At 53.2% G+C, this 26,580-nt stretch overlaps 1 protein-coding gene across 1 annotated transcript in view; it reads left to right on the forward strand.

Annotated features, from left to right (window-relative positions):
* Positions 1-668: 668 nt before the first annotated feature.
* Kiaa1614 (KIAA1614 ortholog) overlaps positions 669-26,580 on the forward strand; it is a 30,652-nt gene continuing 4,740 nt past the window's right edge. The window contains exons 1-8 of the mRNA XM_038349369.1: positions 669-715; positions 2,557-3,479; positions 4,175-4,238; positions 12,179-12,322; positions 17,956-19,472; positions 20,653-20,797; positions 22,849-23,101; positions 25,775-25,902. Of these exons, the coding sequence (XP_038205297.1) occupies positions 672-715; positions 2,557-3,479; positions 4,175-4,238; positions 12,179-12,322; positions 17,956-19,472; positions 20,653-20,797; positions 22,849-23,101; positions 25,775-25,902 (3,218 nt within the window). The 5' untranslated portion in view covers positions 669-671. The remainder of the gene's footprint in view (positions 716-2,556; positions 3,480-4,174; positions 4,239-12,178; positions 12,323-17,955; positions 19,473-20,652; positions 20,798-22,848; positions 23,102-25,774; positions 25,903-26,580) is intronic.

The raw sequence follows: 26,580 nt of genomic DNA on the forward strand, positions 1-26,580 counted from the left end.
GGGTCGGTTCTTTGAGCAAGTCCACCGACTCCACCCGAAACGTTTTCTACCCCCAGCGTTCCTCAGCTTCCCCTCCAGCGGAGCTGGTGTAGTCGGTTGAAGCGTGGCACCTCCTGCGCCCCACCATCACCTCGGCTCCTCTCCGCTTTCGCGCCCGCGTGCCCAGGGAGGGTTTGCTCGGGGTCCGGGACACGGCCCGGTGGCAGCCGGTGCGCCCCACACTTGGGGCGCATCCCCCGCCGTCTGGGAGGGGAGCGGAGCCGCGGCTGCTCCGGGATCCCAGCGTGCGCCCCGTTGGTGCGGCCACGACCCCGGGAGGAGCGGGAGGCTGGGGGTGGGGACAGGCAGAGGTCGCGGCTCCTCCAGCCCCTTCCGCCGCCCCTCCTCTCGCCTTCCTTGCCCTCTCTTCCCGGGCCGGCCCCTCAGGCCGCCCGCCCGCTGGGCCTTTCACCTTCTGGCAAAGCCAGGGCTTTGCGGTCGCGGCGGGGCCTGGGGCGCAGCGCACTCCCGCCAGCCCGGCCTCGCCTGGCAGGCCCCGGGGCCGGACGCCATCCCAGGGGCGAGGCCTTCGGGCCACACTCCCGCCTGCCCGGATTTAGGGCGAGTCCTTCCCGGGACTCTGCAGCGGCCCGGGACGGGGAGCGCGGGCTGGGGCCTCGCCTCTCCGAGGGATGCAGGGGATGGAGGCGGCAGTGAAGCCTGCGCGCCGCGCTCAGTGAGTACGGAGAGGAGCCGGGAGGGGTGGCGGGGGGCAGAGGGGACCTGGGCCGCTGAGACCCGACCTCCCACCGCCTAAGAGCCGGAAGGGTTGAGGAGGCCCGCTCTTCACGTCCATTTTCGTTCCAGTTTTCCTGACTTAGAGCATCGGTGCTAGGAGCGGAGGGCTTGATAACTGTCTTCCGGGAAGACCGTCCAGAGGCCTTCACCGGGAGCGTCTTGTTCTTTAAGGTCTGCAGACAAGGATGTCTGTAGTGCAGTTCCAGAGTTTACGGGCCCTGAAGATCTTTGGGTTTTACCGAAAGGGCTCATGTTACAATCCCAACCCTGGCCTCTGGATTGGACCTCAGAGAAAAGGTAGCTGGGCTGCAAAGATAAACCTAGTGTAGTCTAGATCTCTGGTTCTCAACCTTCCTAGTGTTAATACAATATAATATAATCCCTTTAATACAGTTCCTCATGTGCTGACCCCCCCAACCATAAAATTATTTTCGTTGCTACTTCACAACTGTAGTTTTGCAGCTGTTGTGAATTGTAATGTAGATATCTGTGTTTTCCAATGATTTAGGCGACCCTGTAAAAGGGTCTTTCCACCCCCAAAGGGGTCTAGACCCACAGGCTGAGTGCAACCTGCTGCTGCAGATCCAGCAGAGGAGATGACGTCTGTCCTAAAGACAATCCTTAAACTTCACAGATTTACTTCCGTGAAACTTAATTTATATCCCCGAAAAGCATATAAACTGAATTATAATAAGTGACTGTAGAGGAAGTTAACCCTTTAAGAACTTCTTATGGTGGATCTGTATTGTGTGAAGGGAGTAGTTAGCTCCTAACTACTGTCGTTTATGAACGGATTCTTATACATGGGGTTTACTTCATATGAGACACATCTAGACGTTAGGCTGATTTCTCAGAGTGGCCTGACAGAGTAACCAGTAAGACCCAGGAGCTTGTACAGTGAGTAGGACAGTTGCTTCTTTCCTTGTGGAAAGCCGTTGGAATCAGCCCAGTTAAATGCTAACTTCTGGCAGAGTCCTGGGCTTGGAGTGAAAAGCTTTTGGTTATAAGCTGGACTTCCCCCCATGGCATCCATGGGGTGTAATTTCTCCATGCCTCAGTTTCCCCGCCTGTGGAAAAAGAAGATACTAATAGCATTCTAGCACAGACACGTCGGATTTATTTTAGAGAACATTGAAATGTTTGAAAAGTCTTAGTTTGTGACTTTCCCTGTCTCCTCTTGAGTACGGCTTGACTCTAGTCAATGGCTTTTTGCACTGGGGTTGGCATGAGGCTGGCAGGCACCCCTTCTACTGGAGGCCCAGGTCCTTCATCCAGAAGGAGGAGCATGTTGGCCAATAGCCAGCATTCTCAGAGGCTATCCTTGAGCCCAGCGTTGGGAAATCACACTGCTTTTTACAGTACTCCACATTTGTCATAGGATTTGCTGTTTGAAGCCTTGCTTTGCTTACCTGTAAAATGGGGTTAAAAAAGCTAGGAACACAGCACACATAAGGCCCCAGACCCTCAGAGGGACTGTTGACAGTGGTTGCTAGGGAAACAGTGTCATTTTCTTCAATAGTGTAAACACTGGTAAGTTGTTCATGCTCCAGAAACACCCCCGTTCCCCTCCTCACCCATGAAAGAACGTTACTCATGCCAGGAAGAAATAAGCTCAGCAGTAATGTGTTTGTACTGTTCTTTGACTTGTCCTTTCCGGTGTGTGTCCACATTATGTAGTGAACACCCCTCTATGCTGTCTTGATATCAGAGCACTCTGGGGGACAAGCAGGTTCCTGGGCCATGCAGGTGCAGGGTTTCAGCTTCTCCTTTATCCTGCAGAGCATCCAAGTCGGGGAGCAGAGCAACCAGCACCATGCAAGTGACTCCAGCTGTGGCCAGAAATGGTCCAGCGCAGCCAGACAGCAGACCGCTCCCAGGACCCACGCTCTGCCTCCAGGGAGACCGGACGCCTAGCCTGGTAGCTCCCAAGCCTCCCAGGACATGGAAGCTGCAGCTCCAAGGCCCTTCTGTGCTCGAGTCCAAGGTGAAGGCCTTGAAAGAGAAAATGACAGCAAGGAAACAGGGGGCAAATCCCTGTCCCACTTACTATGAGCGTCCATCGCCCCCCAAACCCAAGTGCTGCCAAGTCAAGCTGGAAGCTGTCTGGAGCCTACTTGAGGGCTCTCCTCTACCAGATACCCTGGTGGTTCCCCATGCTCAGAACCAGACTGATGGGCAGCTAGACAGCAGTGCTAATGAGAAGAAGCCTGCCAGGAACGGTGGATCCAGGCCATCTACCCCTGGCCTTGGGAGCTGCAATGGGCAAAGCCTGTGGTCTCCAGAAGCAGCGTGGCTGCTGACTGATCATGGGGATGGCCCGGCACTAGGATCTGGCTCTTTACAAGAGAGCCCCAACAACCAGGTTTCTGTGGGCCAGCCAGAGGGGCCTGGTCCCCACCTTAGCAGCCTGAAGAAGAGAAGACCCTACCCACTTGGAGACAGTGTGGTGACAGAGGGAGATCTAGACAACAGAGCCCTAACAACCTCCAAGGAGGACTTAGTCCCCAGAACAGACCTGCCAGAGATGTTCCAGAGAGCTGGTGGCCTGGAGGCGCTGGGCACTGGGACAAACGCTTTGTCCCTGTCTGAACAAGTGGAAAGGAACCGCCTCCTGCTGCAGATGATGCTGAAAGTTTCCAGACAGAGTTCTTCCACGGTGGGAAGCCCAGACCGGACTCCATCCTGGGACAATGCTGCATCAGGTGAGTCTCATTTTGCAGGCCTGGGTTGGAACAAGTGGGAACTTGTAGGGAAACTGGAAAGATGGGAGAACACGATAATGTCACCCAAATAATTGGTGTCCAGCTGGAACACAAGGTCCTTTTATAGCTCACAGGCAGCCTCACACCCTGTGGCCCTCCAGATCAGTGGGAGGCCATCCTTTGTGATTGGCGACAGAGGCTGTGTGACTCTTCCCTTTGCCTTGTAGCTCTTTGCAGAGTGGCCTTCTACTCTCCCTCTGATGTTGTCCTGTGTCACCCCCATTGTGCTTTGTGTCCTCGGGTGGGCTAGCAGGCAGGAGCACTTCCCTGCAGAGGTTGGACAGAGGGCCACAGGAACACTGTTGTGGGTGTGTGCTCAGACTCCAAAAGACATCCTTTCTTGAGCTTTTTCATTGCCTTACCTGAGGGCATGTATGGGGCCCTCTTCAGCTACTCTGGGTTCACTCAGTCTTTGTGACAGCCTGTGCCTCCACCTCTCAGACCAGAACCTGGGTCTCAGTCCCCCACTTTCTAATCCCATCATCCTGGAGATTAGACTTCGGTATGTAAATTTTGGGGAACATAGGCCTACAGCCCACACAGGGAGCAGAGCATCTCTCCCGTGTTCACCGAGTAGCAGCTGAGAGCCCAGTTGGTGGCTCTTTCCTGATCTCTGCTTCTGCTCTGGGCCCTAGAGAGACCAGCGGGAGACGTGGACTGGGACTCGGGCACCCCCCTGCAGGACTCAGGTCAGAGCAGGTAAGGGCTCTTCCTTACCTCCATTCCTACTTTACTCTGCCCTAGAACAGCAGGGAACCTTGCAAAGACCTGAGGATAAAAAGGCAAACCTTCACCAGTGGATAGTGGCCGTGGCCAGCTATCGTCCTTGAGACTCTGTGGATGGTACCACTGGGTGCAGAGGTCTGCAGAGCCTTCCCATTACCTGCTGTGTCCTGGAGGCCATTTCCCCTGCCCAGGCTTCTGTTTCTTTCAAGCAGGAGGAATTGAGACATCATAGCTATCTGATTAGTTCACAGTGTTATTGCAAAGCTGAAGGGCATGGATGTGAAAATTCTTAGGGAAAGTACAGGAACCCAAAGCTCTAACCCCTCCTATTCTTTTCCGAATCAGAGGAATGTGCTGGGCTCAGGATTAAGGGTTCCCCCCAGCCTCTCACTGGGGCCCACAGATTGTTTTCTAGCCTTTCCATCACTGTTTCAGGGAAGCTGGTTTCCGGAGTATGGTGGGTGGATCGAGGCAGTGTCCTGAGCCTGGAAGAGTGGAGAGAGAGGTGTGGTGGGGGCTATGTGGAGGTCTGAACAAATGCCCACTCTGAGGTTGGCCCCAGCCTTAGGCTTTGCTAGGATGTTGGCCCATGAGGCTGAGCTAGGCCCTGGGACTGGGAGTGGCTCGCCTTTCCACAGCTGCACATGACATCAGTCTCTGCAGAGTCCCATGGTGTCTGCCCACAGCTGTCAGCTTTGTTCTTATTGGTCGGGCTGCTCCCCTTGTAGCCTATTGTCGTCCTCAGAACCCGGGTAAGATCTCTGCCTTCCTTAGCCCATGCCGGCTGCTGTAACAAAATGCAGCAGGTAACTTAGAAACCTCGGGCATGTCTTGCATGCAGTTCAAGGGTGGTGATCAGTCCCCATTTCCCGATCCCATCACACTGTGGGTGAGATTCCAACATGCAAATTTTGGGAAACATAGCCCCATCTCTGCCTCTGCTCTAGCAAGATGAGGGTGCCCAGAGTTAGGTAATCAGGGTTGCGCTCAGCAGGCGGTGGGAGGAGGGTGTGGAAAGAGGGATGTCTGGCTCTTTAGTCCCTCCATATTTATGTCTGGTCTCTTCTGCCTTCCTGGCTGCTGTCCTCAGCCTCACATCACATCCTTATCTGGCCCTGCCCCTATGGTCTTCAGCATCCTCTACTCCCTGTGTCCTCTCTGTAGCTGCATCCCTGTGGAGCCCTCCCAGAAAGCCTGGGGAAAGGCATCTGCTTGCCTCGGAGACAGTACCCCTTCCCCTGCAGCTGCTGCACTCTCCCACTCACCCAGTTCCCAGTCTCCCCAGGCCACCCTAGCTCCTTCTCAAGGGAATCCTCAGAGAAATAAGGCTAGCCCCTGGCTTGCACTGAGATAATAAGTTAAAAAACAAAACAAAACAAAAAACCTGCTTCTCCTGAAGAAGTGACTCAGCCAGGAGAGAAAGGACTTTCACACATGCCTGTGAGGATGTTTAGAGCTCCCAGGACTAGACTCCTAGTTTAGTTTAACCTGGCAGGCCGTCTTTACCCATGGGCTATGTATCAGGGTTCACTCATGAGAGTCAGGTGTGATGGTGCATGGCTGGCATCTCACCCCTTGGCAAGCTGAGGCAATAGGGCCACAAGTTTCATTCCTGCCTGGGCTACATAGCAAAACCTTGTCTCAAACAGAGATAGACAGACAAAGAGATCTCAGGTATGGCTTGTATGTATATGTATTGTATGATTCCTCTCTCTCTCTCTCTCTCTCTCTCTCTCTCTCTCTCTCTCTCTCTCTCTGTGTGTGTGTGTGTGTGTGTGTGTGTGTGTGATATGATGAATCAGTGTATGTGTCTGAGGGGAGATATACACACAGAGAAAAACAGACAAACATGTTTTAGGACCCTGCTCAGAGACTAACAAAATGTCTCCTTAGAGTGCCTGGCATATAGAGCCACAGGCATGAAGGTCAAGTCCCTGCTAGGTAGAAACTGGCTGAAGGGCCAGGGAGCATAGGTTCAAGGAAGAGAAAGTGCCAGCCCCACTGTGATACCCCAAGACATTGCAGGGCTCCTGTCTGAGTGAGATGGTCTTAATGATCCTACTGCAATGGAACTACATTGTCCAGAGACTTGGCTTCCCTTGGCTCTGTGCCCCAGGAGTGCCACAGAACATTTAGGTCCTGGGCTCAGGATCTGTGCTGAGGGGCGTAGGACCCTGGGCAGAGCAGTGCTCTGAGGTGGCAGCTGACCATTTCAATGGCCACCCACCAGTGCGTGCCGTGGCACAGTGGCCACCCACCAGTGCGTGCCGTGGCACTTCACTCTTAAAGCATTGCAGACCTTCTCAGGGCTGGAAGAACAAATGCTTCCCATTCAGTCAAGTTTATAATCTGGATAATTTATGTTACAGTCAAAGAACCATGACAGCCAGATTAGCCCAACATGCTCTTAATTGTTACTGCTCTGCAAGGTAAGACAACAAGCTCATGGAATGGCATTGATTGCAGAGACCAGGGAATCTGAGTCAGCTTGTTGCAAGGCCTGAAGGAGTCAGCCATGGAGGTGAGCAACCTAAAGACTCAGGGCCTCAGATCCTGCAGGAGACCTCCATACCCCGCGCGCAGGGTTGTTCTCTATTAAGGGTCAGGCTTTTTTGCTCAGCCCTCTGGGGCTAAAAAATACTAGTGGCCAGATGACAGAGCAGGCCAGCCACTGCCATTTTCACCCTCTGGCTCTGTGCCAGGTGCTATGGAAGTGCTGTTTCTGCATCTCACTTTGTCTGCACACACATCTTAGCCATTGTTCCGGCTTTACTGGCAGAGAGCCTCTAGAGGAGGCCAGGTGACTTGGAGTCAGGACTTGTACTTAGGCCCCAAGGCCTATGCTCTGGCTGCCTATGGGGCACTGCCTTGAGCTGTCCTTTCCATGTCTCTGTAGGCCAGCCCTTGGTAAACAACCCTTGGGCCGGGGATTTAGGGCCTTGTCTCCCTCCAGCCTGGCCTGTTCTCCGCTGTGGGAGAAGAGACGTGTGGGCCAGCTTGTGCGTGTGAGTGTGTATTGCAGTGGAACTCCTCCCCCCCACTTTACTGCCATCACTCATTGCCCGCTGGCACGGCTGCCCCTATTGCCACCAGTGCCTTTTCTGGTGTCTTTCTCCTTGAATCCCTGGAGGCAGGAACAGGTGCTCATAAAATGTCTGTCAGAGGCAGGCAGGAGAGAACTGATGGAGGGCTCGCCGACAGCTAGACCCTGTGTGGGCTTGCAAGGGTCTGGGCGGAAACCGAAGGAGCATTCCAGATGGGTGAGGCTGAAGAGACGCTCAGGAGCATCTGAGGTGGAATGTGTGGTGATCTGTGGAGGGTAGCCACCCGCCGGGGAGAGCTGGATGAGATCTCATGTGAATGCAGAGGCATCCAGCGGTCTCCTCCCTGCCCCCACAGCCTCCTCCTGCACAGAAGGAGGACCTTAGCTCCTGGAAACATGGGTGGATGTGAGTCCTGTGGGTCCTGGGAAGAGGGTTTGGAAGCCATCTTGAGTCACTGCCAGTTTTTGTATCTTCTGGGCCCAGAGTGTCAGAGAGTTATGAGCCCTGTAACAAGACTAGGGAACAAGACACTGGTCAGCTCCAGCGTTCTAGGGAGCCTAGAGGTTGTTGAGGAATGCCCAGGGAAAGATGTCTCCGAAAGTGGCTGAGCCCCATGTGGCTTGCTTACCCTTATCCTGCACCAGCCATGTAGATGTAAGACACAAAGAAAGCTCTGCGCTTGCAGTCCCAAGAGACTCAAAGGAAAAAGAAAACACAACAGAACAATACACCAAGCCTTTAGCGCTTAACCAGTTCCCCAGTGCCCAGTGTTGATCTCACTGAAAGCCATTGCTGGAACCTTCAGGTGTACTGTCCCACGCCATGCTTGACTCCACACACAAAATTCTCATTGTGGCTCCATCCTGAGCAGGGAGGAGTTCACAGAAGTGGACAGCTTCAAGATGGGACTAAGCTAACTTCGTCAAAGACCTTTCTGGGAATGTCTCGAACATCTGCTCCTCTGGCTGCCCGTGTGCCCGTGAACTCAGGCAGTGCTGACCTGGCCAGTGTCAGGCCCTGTTCTGGGCTTCCCTGGGGGATTTATCATTGCTCTTTGGGGATGTGGGACAGACCTGTTCTGACCTGCCAGAGACCTTTCTTCCTCTTCGTGGAAAGAAGAGCGTGGGCCTTCCTCTGCTCCCTGCCAGCCTCCTCCTGTCCGGTGTGGAAGTAACCTTTCCAACAGAGCCCATCAGAGGCTCTTGACAGTCTAGAGCAAACCCAGCAAGTCTTCTCAAATTGCCCGCTGATTGTCGCTTCTAAACATGCCTTTTCCTTGCCAACAGCAGGGTAGTCTCACTGGCAGGTGACCTTAATTCATGCTCCAGGGTCCCCACACCTAGAGTGAAAGGGTGGAAGTGACACCGTGCTAATAATAGAAGAAACAGTAGTAAATGCTAACCATGTTTGACGAGACCATTTCTCCCAGATTAGCAGGTGAATGCACTCAGCAGTTGATGCGGCTAGGAAGAGATGCCCAGGGCTGAGGATGTGGGCACCACCTCCTTAGGTTCCATCCTGTGGCTGTCCCGCAGGCTGAAGAAGGGTGCTCCGCGACAAGCCCGAGCTCTCCAGCCAGTTCAGACCCACTCCTCGTTCCCCCAGAAGCAACAGTAAAGACCTCTGTCCTTGGGTAGCACAGACTTTAATATACACAAGTAGAGCGTAACTAAGCAAAGGCCTTAGATGTGCTCTGTGTGCTCTGGGGAGATCTCCCGTCACTGTTTGCATCCTGGAGTCTAGTCCCGATTCACCTTCCTGAGATGAGGGGTTAACCCCAGACTTGCTGGAGTTTATCAGTGTAATCCTGGCTTATGCTGGCTGCAGAGAAATGTCTCTGTCCCCTTGACTTTTCTGACTGTGAGAGCTAGGGCTCTCCTGATCTGCCCAGCTCTTGGGGTACTAAAGCCACTGCTTAACTTGTCCCCGCTCTAAGAACCTGGCCTGTAGCAAAGGGCCAGAGTCGCAGGCTCCTTTTGTCGTCAGGATGCAGCTAGCAGAGGAGTAGAGGCAAGGGCCTGGACACATCTGTGGACCTCGAGCTTCCCCCAGTAAGTGGTTCTTTGGGTGACCACTCCACAAGAGCCAGTCCTGCGGTCCAAATGCCCCCTAAGTGGGAACCTCAGAACCCCCTCCCCACCATAGCCTGGCTGGCCAAAGACCCAGACTCAGGGTAGCAATGTGAGCCCTCGCTCTTTCATAAAAGCTCATGCTTACTGATGGGAATCTGAGACCTTGGAGGAAAAGCACTCAGCACCTTATTCCTATGCCCTGCCCACGGAGGTAATGGACCATAGAAACTCAGCTTCAAGGTGGGGATAAATACTGTTTGTTTGTGGGTAGGAGTGCCTGTGCCTGGCTGCACACTGCCTGACTTGGCCAGGAAATTTCCAAAGGAATTGGAAGAGCTGGGATTGTGGGTTTTAATTCATAAGAAGAAGGATTGGCTCTGGGGCTCTGGTCCAGGATCAAATGAAAATAGAGTCTTCCTCAGTTGGAAGTTTTTTTTTTTTTTTTTTTTTTTTTTTTTAATTTATTTATTTATTTATTATGTATACAATACTCTGTTTGTGTCTGCAGACCAGAAGAGGGCAGCAGACCTCATTACAAATGGTTGTGAGCCACCATGTGGTTGCTGAGAATTGAACTCAGGACCTTTGGAAGAGCAGGCAATGCTCTTAACCCCTGAGCCATCAGTTTGAACCCAAGCTTTCGGGAAGGGAGGGCCACCTGTGGTGAGGAGATACCTGCTTGGTATGTTTGGTACCTGCTTGCTCCTCCCCTCAGGAGAGGCTTCCCACTCTTCCCCAGCTGGCAGAGCCCCCATCTCCTGGGTGCACAAAGGCGTCCTTGCTTTGCTGACCTTGTTGCAGTCTGTGAAGGTGGCTGCCGCTCTTCTCCCTGCTTGCTGGGTTGCTGCATAGATGCCTCCAGGCTGCCAGAAAGCCTGCCTTTCTAATCAGTGGAGAAACCAGCTTTGTCTGCCAGACTGAGGCAGGGCAGTAGATGAAGGGGGGTGGGGGGGGGTGGACAGCTGTTCCAAAAAGGAAACAGCAAAGCTGGAAATGGCTTAGAAACCTGGGGGCAAGGCTGATCGCAGCAGCATCCGGCCAGCTGCCGAGGGGCTCTCCTGCCTGCCCACCAGGCCTGTGACAAATGCCCGCCGACAGTCGCAGAAGCACAGCTGTCACCGGAAGGCTGCGAGCATGCAGGCTGGCAGCCAGAGGCCCGTGGCTGCAGGAGAACCTCTGCCTGGTATCCTCATTATCTCTGCTGTTGGAACCGGAGCCCCCGGGAGCACAGCTGCTCTCAGCTGCGGTTTGGGGAGCTCTGGAAGCCATGTCAGGGGAGCCTCTCCTGCCAATGGAGGCCTCACGGGGGCAGCAAGCCTGGAGAAGTACTTTTTTTTTTCATCACTCTGATGAAGCCCTTCTTCCAAGCCTGGCCTCGCCCTGCCAGAGCTCACGGCACAGATGGTCCCTTTATGCTTGCAGCCTTCCCCCTCTGGCCCAAAGCGGTGTTCAGAACACGTGACAAGAAGAAAACAAAAACCCGTCATCTGCTAAGAGCCAGTTCAAGGGTGTCCCAAGGAGCCCTTGTCCTGAAGGCCTTTGTCCACTCCTGTCATGAGAGTCCCTCATATGTCCTGAGGTCAGGGTAGAGCCTCCCCCCCCAACCCCGTGTAGCATATGGATGGAGTTAGGGGTACCCCAGGTGTGAGAGCTAAGCCCTGCTGAACCTTTGGCTGAGTTCTCTTTCTGGGGACCCTCCCTGTGAGCAGAGCCAAGCATATGGGGCAGCGTGGATGCTGGAGTCACATCAAAGCCTGTCTGACCTCAGCCGCAGACATCCCTGCTCTCCCTGGCGCCCTCGCAGGAGGGGACAGGATGTGGAATGAGGCTGGAGACTGGGGCTGGCTGTCCTCCGCGACACTCTGCGTGGCTTTCAGCTGCGGTCGACCTTGAGTGGTGTGTCAGTCCCCTCCAGTCCACTCGCCTAATCTTCAAGTTCAGGAACACCTGCCCTCGTCCAGCCCGGCTGTGAAAAGTGAACTGTGCAGAGAAAGCCATCTTGTCACGGGGAATGTGGGTTGTTCTTACTTCCATAACCCAGAGCAGGTGGTGTGTCACTGTCTGGAAGACAGCTCTGGACTCTGGACTGACCAGGGAGGCAGCGCATCTGGTGGGTGGGGTTCACCGCCACATGACCCTTATTAGGAAACTCGAGCTATGTGCTGGCTTGTTTGAATCCAGCTTAGTTTCTCTCTGCCCTGAGTCTGTGAGCCCTGAGCTGACTCCTGACAGGTCTGGATTGAGACAATGAGAGGAAAACACCAGGATTTAGAAAACGTTATCTGCCAACAAGACTGACAGGCAGTGCCTTGGCCCTGTGTTTTTGGTAGGAGCTGGGGACAGTTCTCTGTGGGCTCCAGTGTGTGTGTGTGTGTGTGTGTGTGTGTGTGTGTGTGGACTCTGAGAGACAGAAGGAGACAGGGAGACCATGCATGGAAAGACCATCTGTCTGGGCACAGGCCCAGATCCATAACCCAGGGACCTTCCTTTTCCTCTTCCCAAAAGCTACGGCTTATGCCCCTGAGGAACAATAAGATAGCCAGACTCCCCTGCCCCTTTTCCAGCCCCTCCCAGCAGATATCCAAGGTCAGGTTGGCTCCCCAGCTTCTGTCTGAGCTCAGGGTGTTTCCCAGGCCTCAGGGGGTGGGATGGGGTGGGGAGGAGGGAGCCCTATGTATGAGTTAGAAGAGAAAGGCTTTTCCTGGCAGAGCTGTGCTGGATACCGTTAAAGCCTCCTAAGCCGTGTTATTTTCTTTTAATCCCTGTGCTGTCCATCCCGGCCTGTGCTCCCCTGCAGGATCTGCGTTCCCAAGCTGGAGCCTGTTCTGAGTGCCAGGGATGAGGGAACCAAGCATCTGACTCAGCATGCTCGCATGAAGGCCAGGACCCAACCACTCCGAGCCAGCCATGATATTGTGCCCACCATTGCTCAGGGCAGCCGGTGAGTGGAGCCTAAGCCAGGCTGGCCTGAGAGGGCTTGTGGCAGGGAAGGGTCACTAGCACAAATAGTTCCAATATAGCCAAATGCCTTTGTTCTCTTCTGTCCTCTCCCCTCGCCCCCGTGTGTGTGTGTGTGTGTGTGTGTGTGTGTGTGTGCATATGTTTTCTGTGTCAGGCACTTGCCTTGATCATTTAGTCAGTCAACACACCATTACCCATAAGATGAGCTATAAAGATAAATGAACTATGTGACCTGAGCTCTCTGGGGGTGTTGAGATCAGTCTCCAGGGATAGAGGGAGCCAAACACCCAGTCGGTTCTGGGGGTTCTAGTGGAGGAGGGGAAAAGCATGTGTGCAGAGCTGGCAGCATTTGCTCCACCTGGGAGGGACAGGTGAGGCCCTCAGAAGGATGTGGCTTCCCAGATGGGGCTTATAGGAGCTGTGAACCTTCCCTGGGCAGGGAGGAAGGGGCACCATTCTAAGGGATGGCAGCTGTGAGAGGCAACGCTGTGCTCAGAGCGCAGTCAGCTTGGAAGAGAGAAGTCTGTCAAGTGCAGCATGAAGGCCAGAGAGCTTCTTAGAGGCCCGCCATGGGGGACCTCCAGGCCTGCAGGCCGCAGAGATGGGTAGACAGGTGGGTTAAACAGGACTGGAGTTGATTAGAGTTAGGGTTGTACTAGCTTGCTCATGGGCCCCTAGCCAGAGGGTGATGCCTGGGTTCAGGGTCAGGCTGTAGAGGGGAGGACTCCTAGAGCAGCACTGGAGATGCCCGTTTAACAGCTTGATGCAGGATCATTGGCGGTGAGGCCAGAAACAGGTGTGGGTACTGTGGTGACTTCATCGTGCTGGAGCTGCGAGAGCACGCACATCCAGGGTGAGGGGATGGAGAAGGAGAGGATCGGGCACTCTTGGACTAGCGTGTCATTACGTGACTGCCCAAACGACATACCCGTCCCCGGAACTGGGCTTGTTCTTTGCATGGTGTATCTTAAAGCACTCCTTGCACATGGAATTCTCCAGCACACAGATGCAGCCCTAGTGGTGCTCTGCCGCGTCAGGCTGTGCCAAATCTTGGCAGGTCCCAGCAGACCCACTGTGTAAATGACAAGGCCTGTGGCTTCACAGGTATGGTGGGCACACTGGATTTGCTTGTCTTCTTTATCAGTGTGGTACTGGGGTAATGAGAACGCTTAGTAAATCTGAACTCTGTGCTCTGTGATGGGGCTGCTGGGCCTGCTCACTAAAGTTTCGGGACATTCACAGAGCCCTGCCTTGACTCCACAGCAAACAGAAGCCTCTTCATTCAATGTCATTGTGACCCGTAGGAGGAGGGCACAAGAGGACCCCCTATGGTAGTAAAATCTGCCCATCGGGGTGCTCTTTCATTTCCACATGAATGCCTTGTTCCCCGTCCACTACAGAGGACTCGCTGGAATGACGTGGCTTCTTTGAGGTGTCCCGGTTGTTTTCCACAAGTGCAGAGAGATGCCTTTGACAGCCACGGCACTCCTGCCCTGTTCTATAGGAATGTGCGGTGAGGCACACATAGACCAGACAGCGAAATCAGTGTTCTTTGTCCTCTTGGGCGCCTCCTTCTCTAGTTTATTGCCCCTAGTCTAACATCCAGTAGCTATTGTGAAGTAGGTTTCCTCTTCCTTGGCTATAAAAATGCAAGGTGACCTACTTCAGCAGCTGCCGTGTCCAGAGAAGAATTACTATGGCTTGACAGCGCTGGCGAATCCTCAGAGGGTAGAGCTGAAAAATCCACACCAGATGGCTTGATGCAGCTGCTCGGAAAGGTTACGCTCCATCAGATCACCCTGGAGGGCAGGCAGAGTTAACGCGGTGATGCCAGGCAGGCCCCAGGCCTCAGCTAGAAGCAGGAGGTCCTGCTCCAGCCCGCCTTATCACTCCTTTCAAAAAACAGCCTGGCAAAAGGTAAGGGAGGAATGGGGGCAGGCAGAGCAATCTGTAGAAGGCCCTCTTTAGCCTAGGTCTACCTAGAGGCAGCCAGGTGAGCCTGGATCTGCAGGCCTCTCCCAGGAGGGGAGAGGTGGAGACGTGTTGTCTGGAAGCCAGTCCACATAGAAATGGAGCAGCTCCCGAAAGGGGGAAAGCTGTTGCCACTTGGGGAATAGGCAGACTCAGGTTGGTATCAATATTCTTCATCACAAAACACAGTACATGTCACTTGATCGCGGGAGCATAGAACATGTCAGCAGGCTGCACCCTGGGAAGGATTGTCCTGTGTGACCAGAGGCTGCAGAGCTCGCAAACACCACATCAGTTGTGTGCCTAGGATAGCACTGTCGTAGAAAGTGAGGCAGTAGACAGGGACTGGCCTCCTCAAAGGCCATGCCACTTCAGGGCAACAGCAGAGGCTCTGAGCTGGACTGGAATCCCAGCAGCTCTGGGATTTGCTTTTGGCTTAGCCGCCTCTTGGGCATGGCTGCCGAGGCCTCCCCCTGCTTTCCTGGGCTATTGTCTGTGCGGCTGCCTGGGGCCTTGCGGTCTGAATAATTGCATTGATGACTCCTACATGGTTAGCTCTTCTTATTTTATTCTACTCAAGACAATGAATTTGGTTTGTGGGATTTTGTTTTGTTTTATTTTGTTTTTGAGACAGGGTCTCACTGTGTGGTCCTAATCGGCCCAGAACTCACTTTGTGGACTCGGATGGGTCTTGAATTCACAGACATATATGTCTCTTCCCCTCTCCCTGCAAGTGCTGGAATTAAAGGTATACACCACCATATCCACCGTGTCGTTTTTTAGATGGGGTATCACTCTGTAGTCTAGATTCCCTTGAACTCAGAATCCTGCTCTGCCTCAGCCTCCTGAGTGCTAGAATTGGGGATATGTATCACCACACCCAGTTTTACTTTTTTAAAAAAAATATTTCATTTATTATGTATACAACATTCTGTCTGTGTGTATGCCTGCAGGCCAGAAGAGGGCACCAGACCTCATTACAGATGGTTGTGAGCCACCATGTGGTCGCTGGGAATTGAACTCAGGACCTCTGGAAGAGCAGGCAATGCTCTTAACCACTGAGCCATCTCTCCAGCGGGCCCCCCCCCCCAGTTTTACTTTGCTTTGCTTTTTGTTTGTTTGTTTTCGAGACAGGGTTTCTCTGTGTAGCCCTAGCTGTCCTGGAACTCGCTTTGTAGACCAGGCTGACCTCGAACTCACAGAGATCCCCCTGCCTCTGCCTCCCAAGTGCTGGGATTAAAGGCATGCGCCACCACTGCCTGGCTTCTTTTATTTATTTGTTTTTCTTTTAAAATAAAAATAGTATTTTATTTTACTGTCTTTGGAGTGAATTTTATGATGCTTGTTCAGTTCACCACTACTGCCCTGGAGACAGGTTCATTTCTTCCTTGCCAGGACTTACAGCCCACTTCCGTCCAGCAGAGCAGGGCGCTGGTTCTGGAGCCCAGCAGGTGGAATGGGTTCTAAGCCAGACACTGAGTCTCCAGTGAGCTATGCTGCCCGCCTGTCCCCGCTCTGTGCCTGATGAGGTGGCACTTGTTTGCTATTGCTCGCCTGCTCCTTCCAACCTAAGCCTCTGCAACAATAAATGTGGTCCGGGTGCTCAGGGCAGGGACACATCACCGAAGGATAGTTATTCACTCCGAGCTCTCTAGAGAAGCATAGCCTATAGGACGCGGCTGTGTATGGAGAAGGTTACTTAAAGGAGTTGGTTCACAAACTGGTAGAAGCAGGATAGATAAGCCTTCGTTTCCCTCAGGCCTTTAACTGATCAGATGAAGCCCACCACATGATGGAATGTAATCTATTTTGTTCAAAATCTGTCAGTTTAAATGTTAATTTTGTCTTAAGAAAAAGAAAGGCTTTGTGCTGTTAACATCCAGAATAATGTTTGACCGAGTATTTAGGTCCTGGGACCTACCACATTGACATTAGATTAAGCCCCATGTTTCCAGCCATGGGAGATGGTATCCTCTGCAATCTGAGGACTTCTCAGAGATCTCCGCTCTGGTACAGCCAAGCTCCTGACTTACTCTATAGAAAAGAATTTCAGGATGAGGCTTTGTGAAGCCAACTGGAGCACATTAAACAAAAGAGGCGCGAGCTCAGAGAGACAGATGGGAGTGGCATCGAGAAGGGCGCATACTTAAATGCCCCAGCAGTACTTATGTGTGTGATCTTGTGGCCTTTGAAGTTACAGGGTTCAATGGGTGGGAGTCAGAGCTGGGGAGGGAAGAGGTGGCAGCCCTGTATGCTTACCCCAAAGGCTATCACTGTGCCCTTTGCTGGGTAATGTGACCTGATGCCAGCTGTGCTCCGTGAGGAACCAAGTCAGGAGGTGAGAAGGGAGCAGGCTAACTGCTCGAGAGCCGTAAGAGAGGCGCCAGGGGCTGCTGATCTGCAGTCCGTCCCAGCAAGGCCTGAGGAAGGCTGAGTGGGAACGTCAGGTCAAGAGTGCGCCACTCCCAGACTTCCAGCCTCACAGAATACCCATGGAGACGTCTTCCCATGAAGGCTTTACAGCACTTAAAGCTGCTCTTCGGTGTTCACAGGGGGCTGGTTCTAATCTCCCCCTTTGATGCCAAAACCCACAAATGGACAGGCATTTTCCTGTACACATTAACCCACCCCTTTGGAGTGATGAAAGTGCTTTACAGTGTTGCCATATCGTCATGTTTAGGGGTGACAAGGAGAATGAGGTCCCTCCATGTTCAGTACAGATAAGGGGTTTTGTTTTCAAATATTTTTATGACGAGATTGGACCCCTAGATGTGGATCCCACTCACCCAGAACTGACTGTACATGTTTCTGCAACTCTTCACTGCCAAGTCAGGCCACTTCCTCACCCTAAACACACACATGTGCACACACACGGAGTGCACATATAAGCTCTGCCATCTTCCTCTGTACCATCCCTAACTTTTCTTGTTAACTCATACTGAGCCCAGCAACAGAAAGCAAGTTAAAAGTAAAGGAAGTTGTATTGGTTTTGTTGAGCAGTGTGTACTAGGATGGATGTGTGCTGTGGGATAAAGCTCTTGTACACTGTAAAGGTTTGTTATTTGTATTGGTTTAATAAAACGCTGATTGGCCAGTAGTCAGGCAGGAAGTATAGGCAGGGTGTCCAGACTAACAGAATTCTGGAAAGAAGAAAGTCAGAGATGCAGTCTCAAGCCAGATGTGGAGGAAGCAAGATGAAAATGCCTTGGGGACCTTAGGAGAGGGGAGCAGAGGAAAAATGTAGAGCTCAATAAAAATCAATAATAAAAAAAAGATGAGAATGCCTTACTGAGAAAAGGTACCAAGCCAAGTGGCTAAATACCGATAAGAATTATAGGTTAATTTAAGTTGTAAGAGTTAGTTAGTAATAATCCTGAGTTAATAGTCCAAACAGTTCATAATTAATATAAGCCTCTGTGTGTTTCTTTGGGACTGAGCAGCTGTGGACCAGGTGGGACAGAAACTTCCATCTACAGACTTGGGATGTGTATATCCTGCAGGATGGGCTTGGGTTTGCCATATGACTTCCCAGGAGCCTGACTAGGGGTAACCTTGTGGGTGAGGCCTGGGGCAGAGCACATCCAGATCAGTTCTTCCTCGCCACCCTCTTGCATGTGACCTCTCTCCTGTCCTCCTCATTAGCAATGGCCAAAGCAGTCCAGCTCTGGGTGTCAGGAGCACCTCTGCCTCCAGAGAGAGCCTCCAGAACGGGAACCTGAGTGACTCCTCCAGTGTGGAGTCTGGCAGTGGGCAGTGGTCCAAGCAGGGAATGCCGCCGTCTCATGTCCGATTTGAAGATGAGTCTGCCCACGAGGCTGAGTTCCGGTACCTGGAACGGCGTCAGCAGCGCCAGCGTCAGGTGTTAAGCACAGTGCTACCAGCTGTGGGCCAAGGACCTCTGCGCTCCAAGCCTGACTTAACCAACTACATTAACCATAACATGGGGAACAGCGCATTGCACAGGCCTGTGGGCTCCCTGGACCACAGTGATTTCCCTGCACCACCATCAACATGGAACACTGAGAGGACATGCCCAGCCTGTGGCAGCTGTCTCGAGGAGCGTTGCCCTGCCGAGGGGAGAGCAGCGCCTGACCTGAAGGTCCTCCAGGGTCTCCAGGCAACCTGTGAGCAGGCATTGCTGCTGGGACCCTGTAATTCCCATGACTTGAGCTCCCCATTCCCAGGGCTCCACGCAAAATGGATCCGGGAAACACGCATCACAGACACTGTTGCCACACACCCCGAGGAAGGGGACTCTGCCCTCAACAGCGCCGTCAATTCAGATAGCTGGACTGACCTTAAGGATGCCAGGACCTCTCAGCCCAGTGGGGCAGGTGGGCAGATCCAAGGCAGCAGCTCCCAGCAGTGGCGATGTGACTCTAGGCTTCAGGAAGGCCCCAAGTGGCCCAGGACTGAGGTGGAGCTGCCCTGGGACCTTCAGGCCTGGCCTCACCTACACGAAGTTGGTAATATGGTTGTAGGCGGGGAGATACAAGGAGCCACAGGACACATATCCCAGGGGACTTTGCCTATAAAGGAAGATGCTGAGCCCAAACCTGCCTCCGAACCCAAGAGGTCTTGGTCCCAGGGGCATCTTGGACTACAGTTAGGAAATCATTGGGCCCACCCTGAGGATTCCTGGACTACATGCAGGACAGCTTATGCTGTGTCATCTTTCAAGAAGCTTGGGTCCTCAGGGTCAGGTCAACCAGACCAAGTGACTGAAAGCCACGAATCTCTGGAAACTGTGTGCACTCCTTCTCTCCAAGGAAGCCCTGAGGAGCCCTCTGCACCTTGCCCAGCCCTGCAGCCAACTTTGCCCCTCTCCCTCGAAGGCTGGGCACCAACCCCTCCCTCTTCAAAGAAATCCTGCCCAATGCCTCTGAGGAAGTCACCCTGTACTGGACATCACAGGCAGGAACACCAGGTGGATATCCCCCTGCCTCTGTCCCTTCCGAGAGTCTCAGTTCACATCTCGCCCCAGACCCAACCCAACAGGCCCTGTGTCAAGCATCCGCTGCTGGACCTGTCCTCCAGCACCAAAGGCAGTGCTCTTCTGCGGCTGCAGGAGCCCCAAGGAGCAGCTGTCCCCAAGAGTAGAGCTGACAGGGAGTACTGCTGCCGGGAGCCTGGACTGCCCCTGGAGAGTGACAGAGATGGTAAGGATCGCTGTCCTTCATGTCCAGCCCAGGCCAGGTCTGGGCCATTCCTTTGCTCTCCATCTTGATCACCGGATAGCCGCACACCACGCCTAGCATCCCTGTGGGTCCCTCACGCCAGCAGCAGGTGGCAGGGAGGTGGCGGAGTATGGGCTGGGTGCAGGATTCAGCATTAGCACGGAGCAGGCTAGCCAGTTTTCTGTGCTTGGGGGATGGGGACCGCAGGCAAGGGCATGGTGCCCTCTTTTTGCTGGGAAGTCTGAGGTGTATAAGGAAACTTCAGTCCACAGCTGCTGGAGGCCAGGCTTTGTGGGAATTCCACTCCTGTAAAGTCTGACGAGCCTGCAAGCCAGCAGCTCCGGAATCCACCATTGCTCAGAACGCTTATTCTCCTATAGTCACCTTGCCACTTCTGCCACCTTTCTTTGGTACCTTGCACCATTTCGTTCACTGTTGACCAGGCACCTGGTACACACTTGGACCTGTCCTGGCACTGTGGGGAACTTATAAGAAAATGACCTAAGCAGGATCCCTGCCTTTGAGGCTCACTGTGACCACATGGGCCTGAGGCTGGCTTCCACCTAGCTACTTCCTTCGGGACTTCAGAGACCTAGTGACCTTTCTGGAAAGCCTGAGTCTGCACCTCCTTGAAGGCATGATGAAGATTCTCTTGTTAGTGACAGGGCCCCAAGAGATGGATTCCTCTCTCCATGCTCATGGTTTCTTATCCAGAAAGTGAGGGCTAAAATACAGCTGGTGTCATGACCACGGGGTCAAGTCTGTGAAGGGCTCAGCATCACCGAGTGCATACAGTGCTCCCAAGATGGACGCTGTTGTAAAAGTTCTGACTGTTTTAGATTTGTTTCCCCTGCTTTTGACTCTGTCGCTTGACACAGAAGGGGCATGACATACCACAAATGGCTTGTCACTTAACAGATACTTACTAGTCACTCACCGTGAACCAGGTAGTCCATGAGGCCACCCTTGTCCTCATTCCAGTTTAGAGGATGCCCAAGGATGGGCCCTGGCCACCTTCCCTGACTGCCTCTTGCGGCTTCCACTGCTTCTGCTCCTGGGGCTCCCACCTCTCCCCAGTGTCTCCTGTCCCTAAGACTGGGGAAATGGAAATGGGCCTTTCCCCACTGTGACCTGTGGGGATGGGGGTGCCTTGCTGTTACAGGGACACTCCAGGACTCTCTCCAGTCGGCAGATGTCGCCACTGTCAATTCTACAGCCGTCACCCTTTCCCTCGCCCCAGAGGAGCCTGAGTGCCGCCTGGAGCCACACAGGACAGAATCCAGCTCTGGAGGCTACATGCCCACTGGGTGAGTGGCAAGAACGAAGCCTGACTACAGTGGGCATTTTGGATGGGGAAAGAAGCTGTAGCCGTAACATCTCTAGCCCTGCCCTCCCGAGTCCTGGAGGGTTCCTAAACCATGTCCTGCACCCTAACTCACCCTTCCTAATCCCCCCTCCCTCCTCTCTCTTTGTGCTCTTTGTGTGTGTTGTACATATGTGTTCATGTGGGTGTGTGCACGTGTCTAGGGACACATGGTGTGAGTATGTGAACAGACCAGATGTTGGCACTGAGTGTCTTACTTAGTTGCTCTGTGCCTGGTTTTTGAGCCCCAGGGATTCTCTTGTCTCTGCCTCCCCAAACTTGGGGTTATTAAGATGCTCTGCCATGTGCCTGCCTGGCTTTTAAACTGGTGCTGGGATCTAACTGGGGTCCTCAGGCTTGCGTGCTGAGCACTTTTTCTACTCCCAGCCCCTACCTTTTCCAGGTCTTTTTATCTGATGCACCTCAAAGAGCCACTGAGTTATCTGCCCACCCTTGAGCCCCAGCTATTAATGCTACAGCTGAGAGCCACAGGCCTCAGGGAGCTCCTAGATGCAAATTGTTTCCCATCTTTGCTCCAGCTAGGGTTAGACATGTGAGGTCTTGCCTTGGGACATCCTTAAGCCGAGTTCAAGGCTTTGGAGAACCTGGTACTTTCCTGCTCCCAACTGTATCTGTGACCACATAGCAACACACAGCCTCCCTATGACCCAGCCGGGCCTGGGCATTTGCCAGGATGCAAGGTCTGTCTTCAGCTTCTTCTGGACATCTCTCCCGGGTATCTAGCTGTCCCCTCAACAGAAATGGAACCGTTGCTTTCCCAGCCCCCTTCCTAGCAGCCACGCTGCTATCCACACAGTGCTTAAACCCACGCTGTCTGCGTTTCCTCCTGCTTCCCCACCTCCACCCTCTGGCAACCCTCTCTAGCCCCCAGCCCCTCTTCTGCCATCTGCTCTGAGCTGCCTCACTTCTTAGCTGCACGAGGGAATATTTTTAAAAAACCCAATTAAATGGAATCATTGTCCTACTTAAAGCCCCACGGCAGTCTCTCTTCCCCTTCCCTTCCCGAGGTTGACAGCGCTTGGCAGCGTGCTGGGCCTGCCTGCCTGACCCCCTACCACACCTCTTCCTGCCTTTCTCATTACCTGGCTGCTGCCGTCGGACACGTCAGACTTGGTTCTGCTCTGGCAGAGGCCCCAGCCGCTCGGTGAGCCTGCGGCTCTCACTTCTAGGATTAATGGCCCGACTCCGGCCTGTCACTGGCCCTTGGTGTAAAGGTTATCTTCTTCCCAAAGAGATCTTCCCTGGAAACTATATAAAACAAGCGCCTGGTCACACTCTACTTCACACACCACTGTCCATGGTTTTTCTCCTTCATGTGTTGGTCTGCTGTTGATAAGCTTCTGTACACCCTTAGCTGAGAAAGCCTGAAGGAGTGGGTGGATGATGAACCTATAGCTGTGTGCTGTGGTGGGGCTATCCTGGGCTCATGACTGTGTGCTGTGGCGGGGCTATCCTGGGCTCATGACAGTGTGCTGTGGTGAAGCTATCCTGGGCTCATGACTATGTGCTGTGGTGGGGCTATCCTGGGCTCATGACTGTGTGCTGTGGTGAAGCTATCCTGGGCTCATGACTGTGTGCTGTGGTGGAGCTATCCTGGGCTCATGACTGTGTGCTGTGGCAGGGCTATGCTGGGCTCATGACTGTTTGCTGTGGTGGAGCTATCCTGGGCTCAGGACTGTGTGCTGTGGTGGGGCTATCCTGGGCTCATGACTGTGTGCTGTGGCGGGCTATCCTGGGCTCATGACTGTTTGCTGTGGTGGAGCTATCCTGGACTGTTCTCCCCAGAAGCTGCTTTCACTCAGCACCTGGCAGTCTGCATGGCTCCCCTTGCTGCAGCCTGATAGTTCCTCCCTGAGGACATTGGCACTGGTCCATCTGGGACCTATGGGACCTTAGGAAGCAGGATGCAGCCAGCTCTTGCCTGCCTATCAAGCCATCTCCAGCCACATTATGCCCCCCTCCCTTGTGTTTCAGAGTATCACCTGAGGCCAGTGCAGGGCATGCGCCACCCTCAGCCGCCCATTCTGATGGGAGTAAGAAAAGGAGGAGCAGTATCTCCTCCACCCTGGGGCTCAAAAAACTCTTCTCAGCCCTGGGCCACACCCCCTGGGCCAGACTGGGCACATCTCGGAGCTACAGTGTAGAACAGCTGCAGCCCTCAGCACTGGCTCCCCAGACTAGTACCTCCAAAGTGAAGAGAGCCCCGTCATTGCAAATCCTGCATCTGGTAAGTCCCCAGGACCCTGGACGATAGGGTGTGGCCCCAGGACAGGAGCAGCAGTGTTGAGGGTCCTTGCTTGGAGCCTAGTCATGAAAGAGGGGACCTGCTGGCGTCCTCACAGCTGACTCATAGAGCTTGTGCTCACTGTGTGTGCAGTACCCCTTAATCATGTTCTTCTCCCCACCACCTACTCTCTTCTTTCTCCTGTTCCCTCAAATTTGTTGCTTCTACTTCCTGGAGAGTTCACAGCCTGGTTTCTTTAGCCTTTTTCTTAGCTCCAGTGACTCTTTTAATCCAAACACAATTTCTTCTTGCTTTCTTTTTTTAAAAAATTATTCTCTCTCTCTCTCTCTCTCTCTCTCTCTCTCTCTCTCTCTCTCTCTCTCTCTCTCTCTCTCTCTCTCTCTCTCTCTCTCTCTCTCTCTCTCTCTCTCTGTGTGTGTGTGTGTGTAGCCTGTATGTATGTCTGTGCTCCATGTGTATGTCGTACCCACAGAAGCCAGGAGAGGGCATTGGATCCTCTAGGACTGGGTTCTAAACAGTTATGTGCTGTGTGTGAGCGCTAGAGATTGATCCTGGGTCCTCTGGAAGCGCAGCCAATGCTCTTAACCACTGAGACATCATCTCTCCATTTCCCAAACGCAATTCATTCCAGTCAGTATTGCTACAGCAGACTTTGGCCCATCCGTTCCGGTCTTTCTTCATGTGACTTCCTTAGTAGTATATCTGAGGTTGCATAAACCTGGCCATACCAGCTGCCCTTGCCAGGAATGCATCCATCTCGGTCATTTATCATGTTCAGATCCAGTGCTGTGAGAGGGGATCTGTGGCCTGTCTGCTTCAACCGTCGTGGTCTGAAGGGGTCCTCAGCACTCCAGGCGTGTTTTTAGAAGGCATCACTGTCCTAGGCCGAGGGGCCTTCTGCTCTGTTTGTCCTCTCACCAGGGCTCACTCCTCCATGTCTCGCCACCTCACTGGAGTATGGTATCTGTACTCCCAATACCTATCGCAGTTGTTAGTCTAATGTACCCCGTTCACGCTGAGTGAGCACAAGGCGCTGGCTAAACGTCTCCCTCTCCGTGTGCTTAGCACAGGAGCCTCGACCAGGAATCCTGCTCTGTGCTAGGAGTGTGCTGGTATTCTGTGTATTCTGTCCTCTACCTCCTCTGTGCAGAGGAGGCAGAGGCAGGCGGAGCTCTGTGAGTTCAAGGCCAGCCTGATCTACAGAGCAAGTTCCAAGGAAATCCTGTCTTGAAACAAACAAACAAACAAACAAAAATAAAAACAAATAAGGTAGAGAGCAGTGGTCTAAGGCACTGGAGCCTTTCATTTCAAAGACCACGGGAGGAGGAGAATGCAGGGCGAATGACCACTTTCATGGAGTCAGGACAGTATCTAGGGGAGGAGATGCATGTGCAGTATCTGCTGTCTGGATGAGTGGAGATGGGGAGAAGCAGAGGGTGAGCTGGGAAGGAAGACAGCTTGCTCCCTGGAAACCGTCTCAAGTTAAACATCTCTGGCGTCGAACTGTGAGCCGTGGCACTTGCGTTTATTGCCACTGGAGTTTCAGTCTCCAGAAGTCCTCAAGGGAAATGACAGTGCACTTGTGTCCCCGAGGTCTTGCTGCAGTGTAAGCTGAGTGACTGAAAGCAGAGAGTAGCCTGGCTAAGAAAGGATGGGACATGCAGGAAGGATGGGACAGAATTCCAGAACTGAACAACAAAAAAAGCATTCCGGTCTCCCCCAGGAGAGCAGATGCCTGAGCATCCCCGGACCCTGACCAAACACACCAGCACATACTGTACCCTCTCTCATGTCCCCATGCCCTCTCTCATGTTCCCATGCAGTCTCTCATGTTCCCATGCCGTCTCTCATGTTCCCATGCCCTCTCTCATGTCCCCGTGCCTTCTCTCATGTTCCCATGCCTTCTCTCATGTTCCCATGCAGTCTCTCATGTTCCCATGCCCTCTCTCATGTCCCCATGCAGTCTCTCATGTTCCCATGCCCTCTCTCATGTTCCCATGCCCTCTCTCATGTCCCCGTGCCTCCTCTCATGTTTCCATGCCCTCTCTCATGTTCCCATGCAGTCTCTCATGTTCCCATGCCTTTTCTCATGCTATCTTTTGGGGGGGTGGGTCTTGGACACCTGTGCCCCTCTTTTCAGCTGGAGAGCTCTTGTCACAGCCTCACTCAAGTGCCAGCTCCTCGTCTGTCCCCATACCTTCTGAACCAAAACATTTCTGCTTAAGGAACTTGTTATGAGCTCCCGGAGCTATCAGGTAACTAGACTCATCCTCACTCCCAACTGGAAGCGGTCTGCTCTAAGGTGTGTCATGTCAAGTATGCCACCAGTGAGCCACACCCCCAGCCCCTCCCCTAAGGAAGTGTTTCCTAAGGGACTTAAGATCCTGTTCCTCCTGCCACAACCTCTGAGTACTGGGGAGATTTCCACAGTGAGCTAAGTGCTAGCACAATGCCGAGTTGTTATTGCTTTGGATATGTAGTTCTATCTCTTGAGCAAGTTCTACTGACTTTTGCTAGGCATCTGGACATGCTGACCAAGGCTTGTACCTTTGCTTTCTTGGAGTGACTTCAGGTTCATGGTTCCGGCAAATCCTATGTTGGGGACCCCTTTCCAGGCTGCTTTTCTCACCTGCAATATTGGACCTTTCCCACTAGGTGTCACCCTCTCATCAGCATCGGAAAGCAGCTTCCTTCCAGAACCTCCATTCTCTGCTAGGGGGCAAGGGAGATCGGTCCAGCCTCTACCGGGTAGAGGGGTCAGGGGACCCCAGTACACCGACCAGGTAAGTGTGGCATCGGAACCTAAAGGACAAACTCAGAGTCGCCAATGGAGCTAGCCGCTTAGTCCTTTCTTCCCTTAGCACCACAGGCGTGCGCCAGTCTGTCCCTTTAAGAGGAAGTGAGGCAGAGTGGTGAGGAGTGACCTCTGTGCTCTTGCCCTGTGCAAGTGAACACTGAGAGGCAGGTGTGCTGGAAGGTGGTGCTGGAAAGCTCGGAAGCCTCTCTCTCGGCTGTCCCAGGACATCCTAAAATCAACGTACAGGGTTTCTTTATCAAAGCCAAAGATCCTTCTAAACACCCAGAAATAGGAATCCTCAGAGGCCCTCGGCTGCCCACCTCTCCGCCCAGGCTCTCTTACCTGTCTGCCTTTACCCAGGGCTTCATGGGAAGACTTTGGGCTGGGGAGTGGAGGCGGGGCAGGTAGCTCTTGAGAACACTATATAAAATTTATATATAATTCCCTCTAATTCTCAGAGGTCTCTTCCTAAAAATGTTGGAAACCACAGTCCTTGCTTCAAGGCATTTAGCCCTGAGGAGCTGCCAGCAAATGTGGTAGCTTCCTGTCTCTAGCCTAGGGAACCCCAGCCTCTAGTGCCAGGTTCCTAAGTCAGAGGTACAGGTCACCTTAGGGCCAACAAGGAGCTGGCCCTGGTTCCTGGCCCTATCTTATTGTCTTTGGT

This window comes from Arvicola amphibius, chromosome 12 (genome assembly GCF_903992535.2).
Source record: "Arvicola amphibius chromosome 12, mArvAmp1.2, whole genome shotgun sequence".
Classification (NCBI taxonomy): domain Eukaryota; kingdom Metazoa; phylum Chordata; class Mammalia; order Rodentia; family Cricetidae; genus Arvicola; species Arvicola amphibius.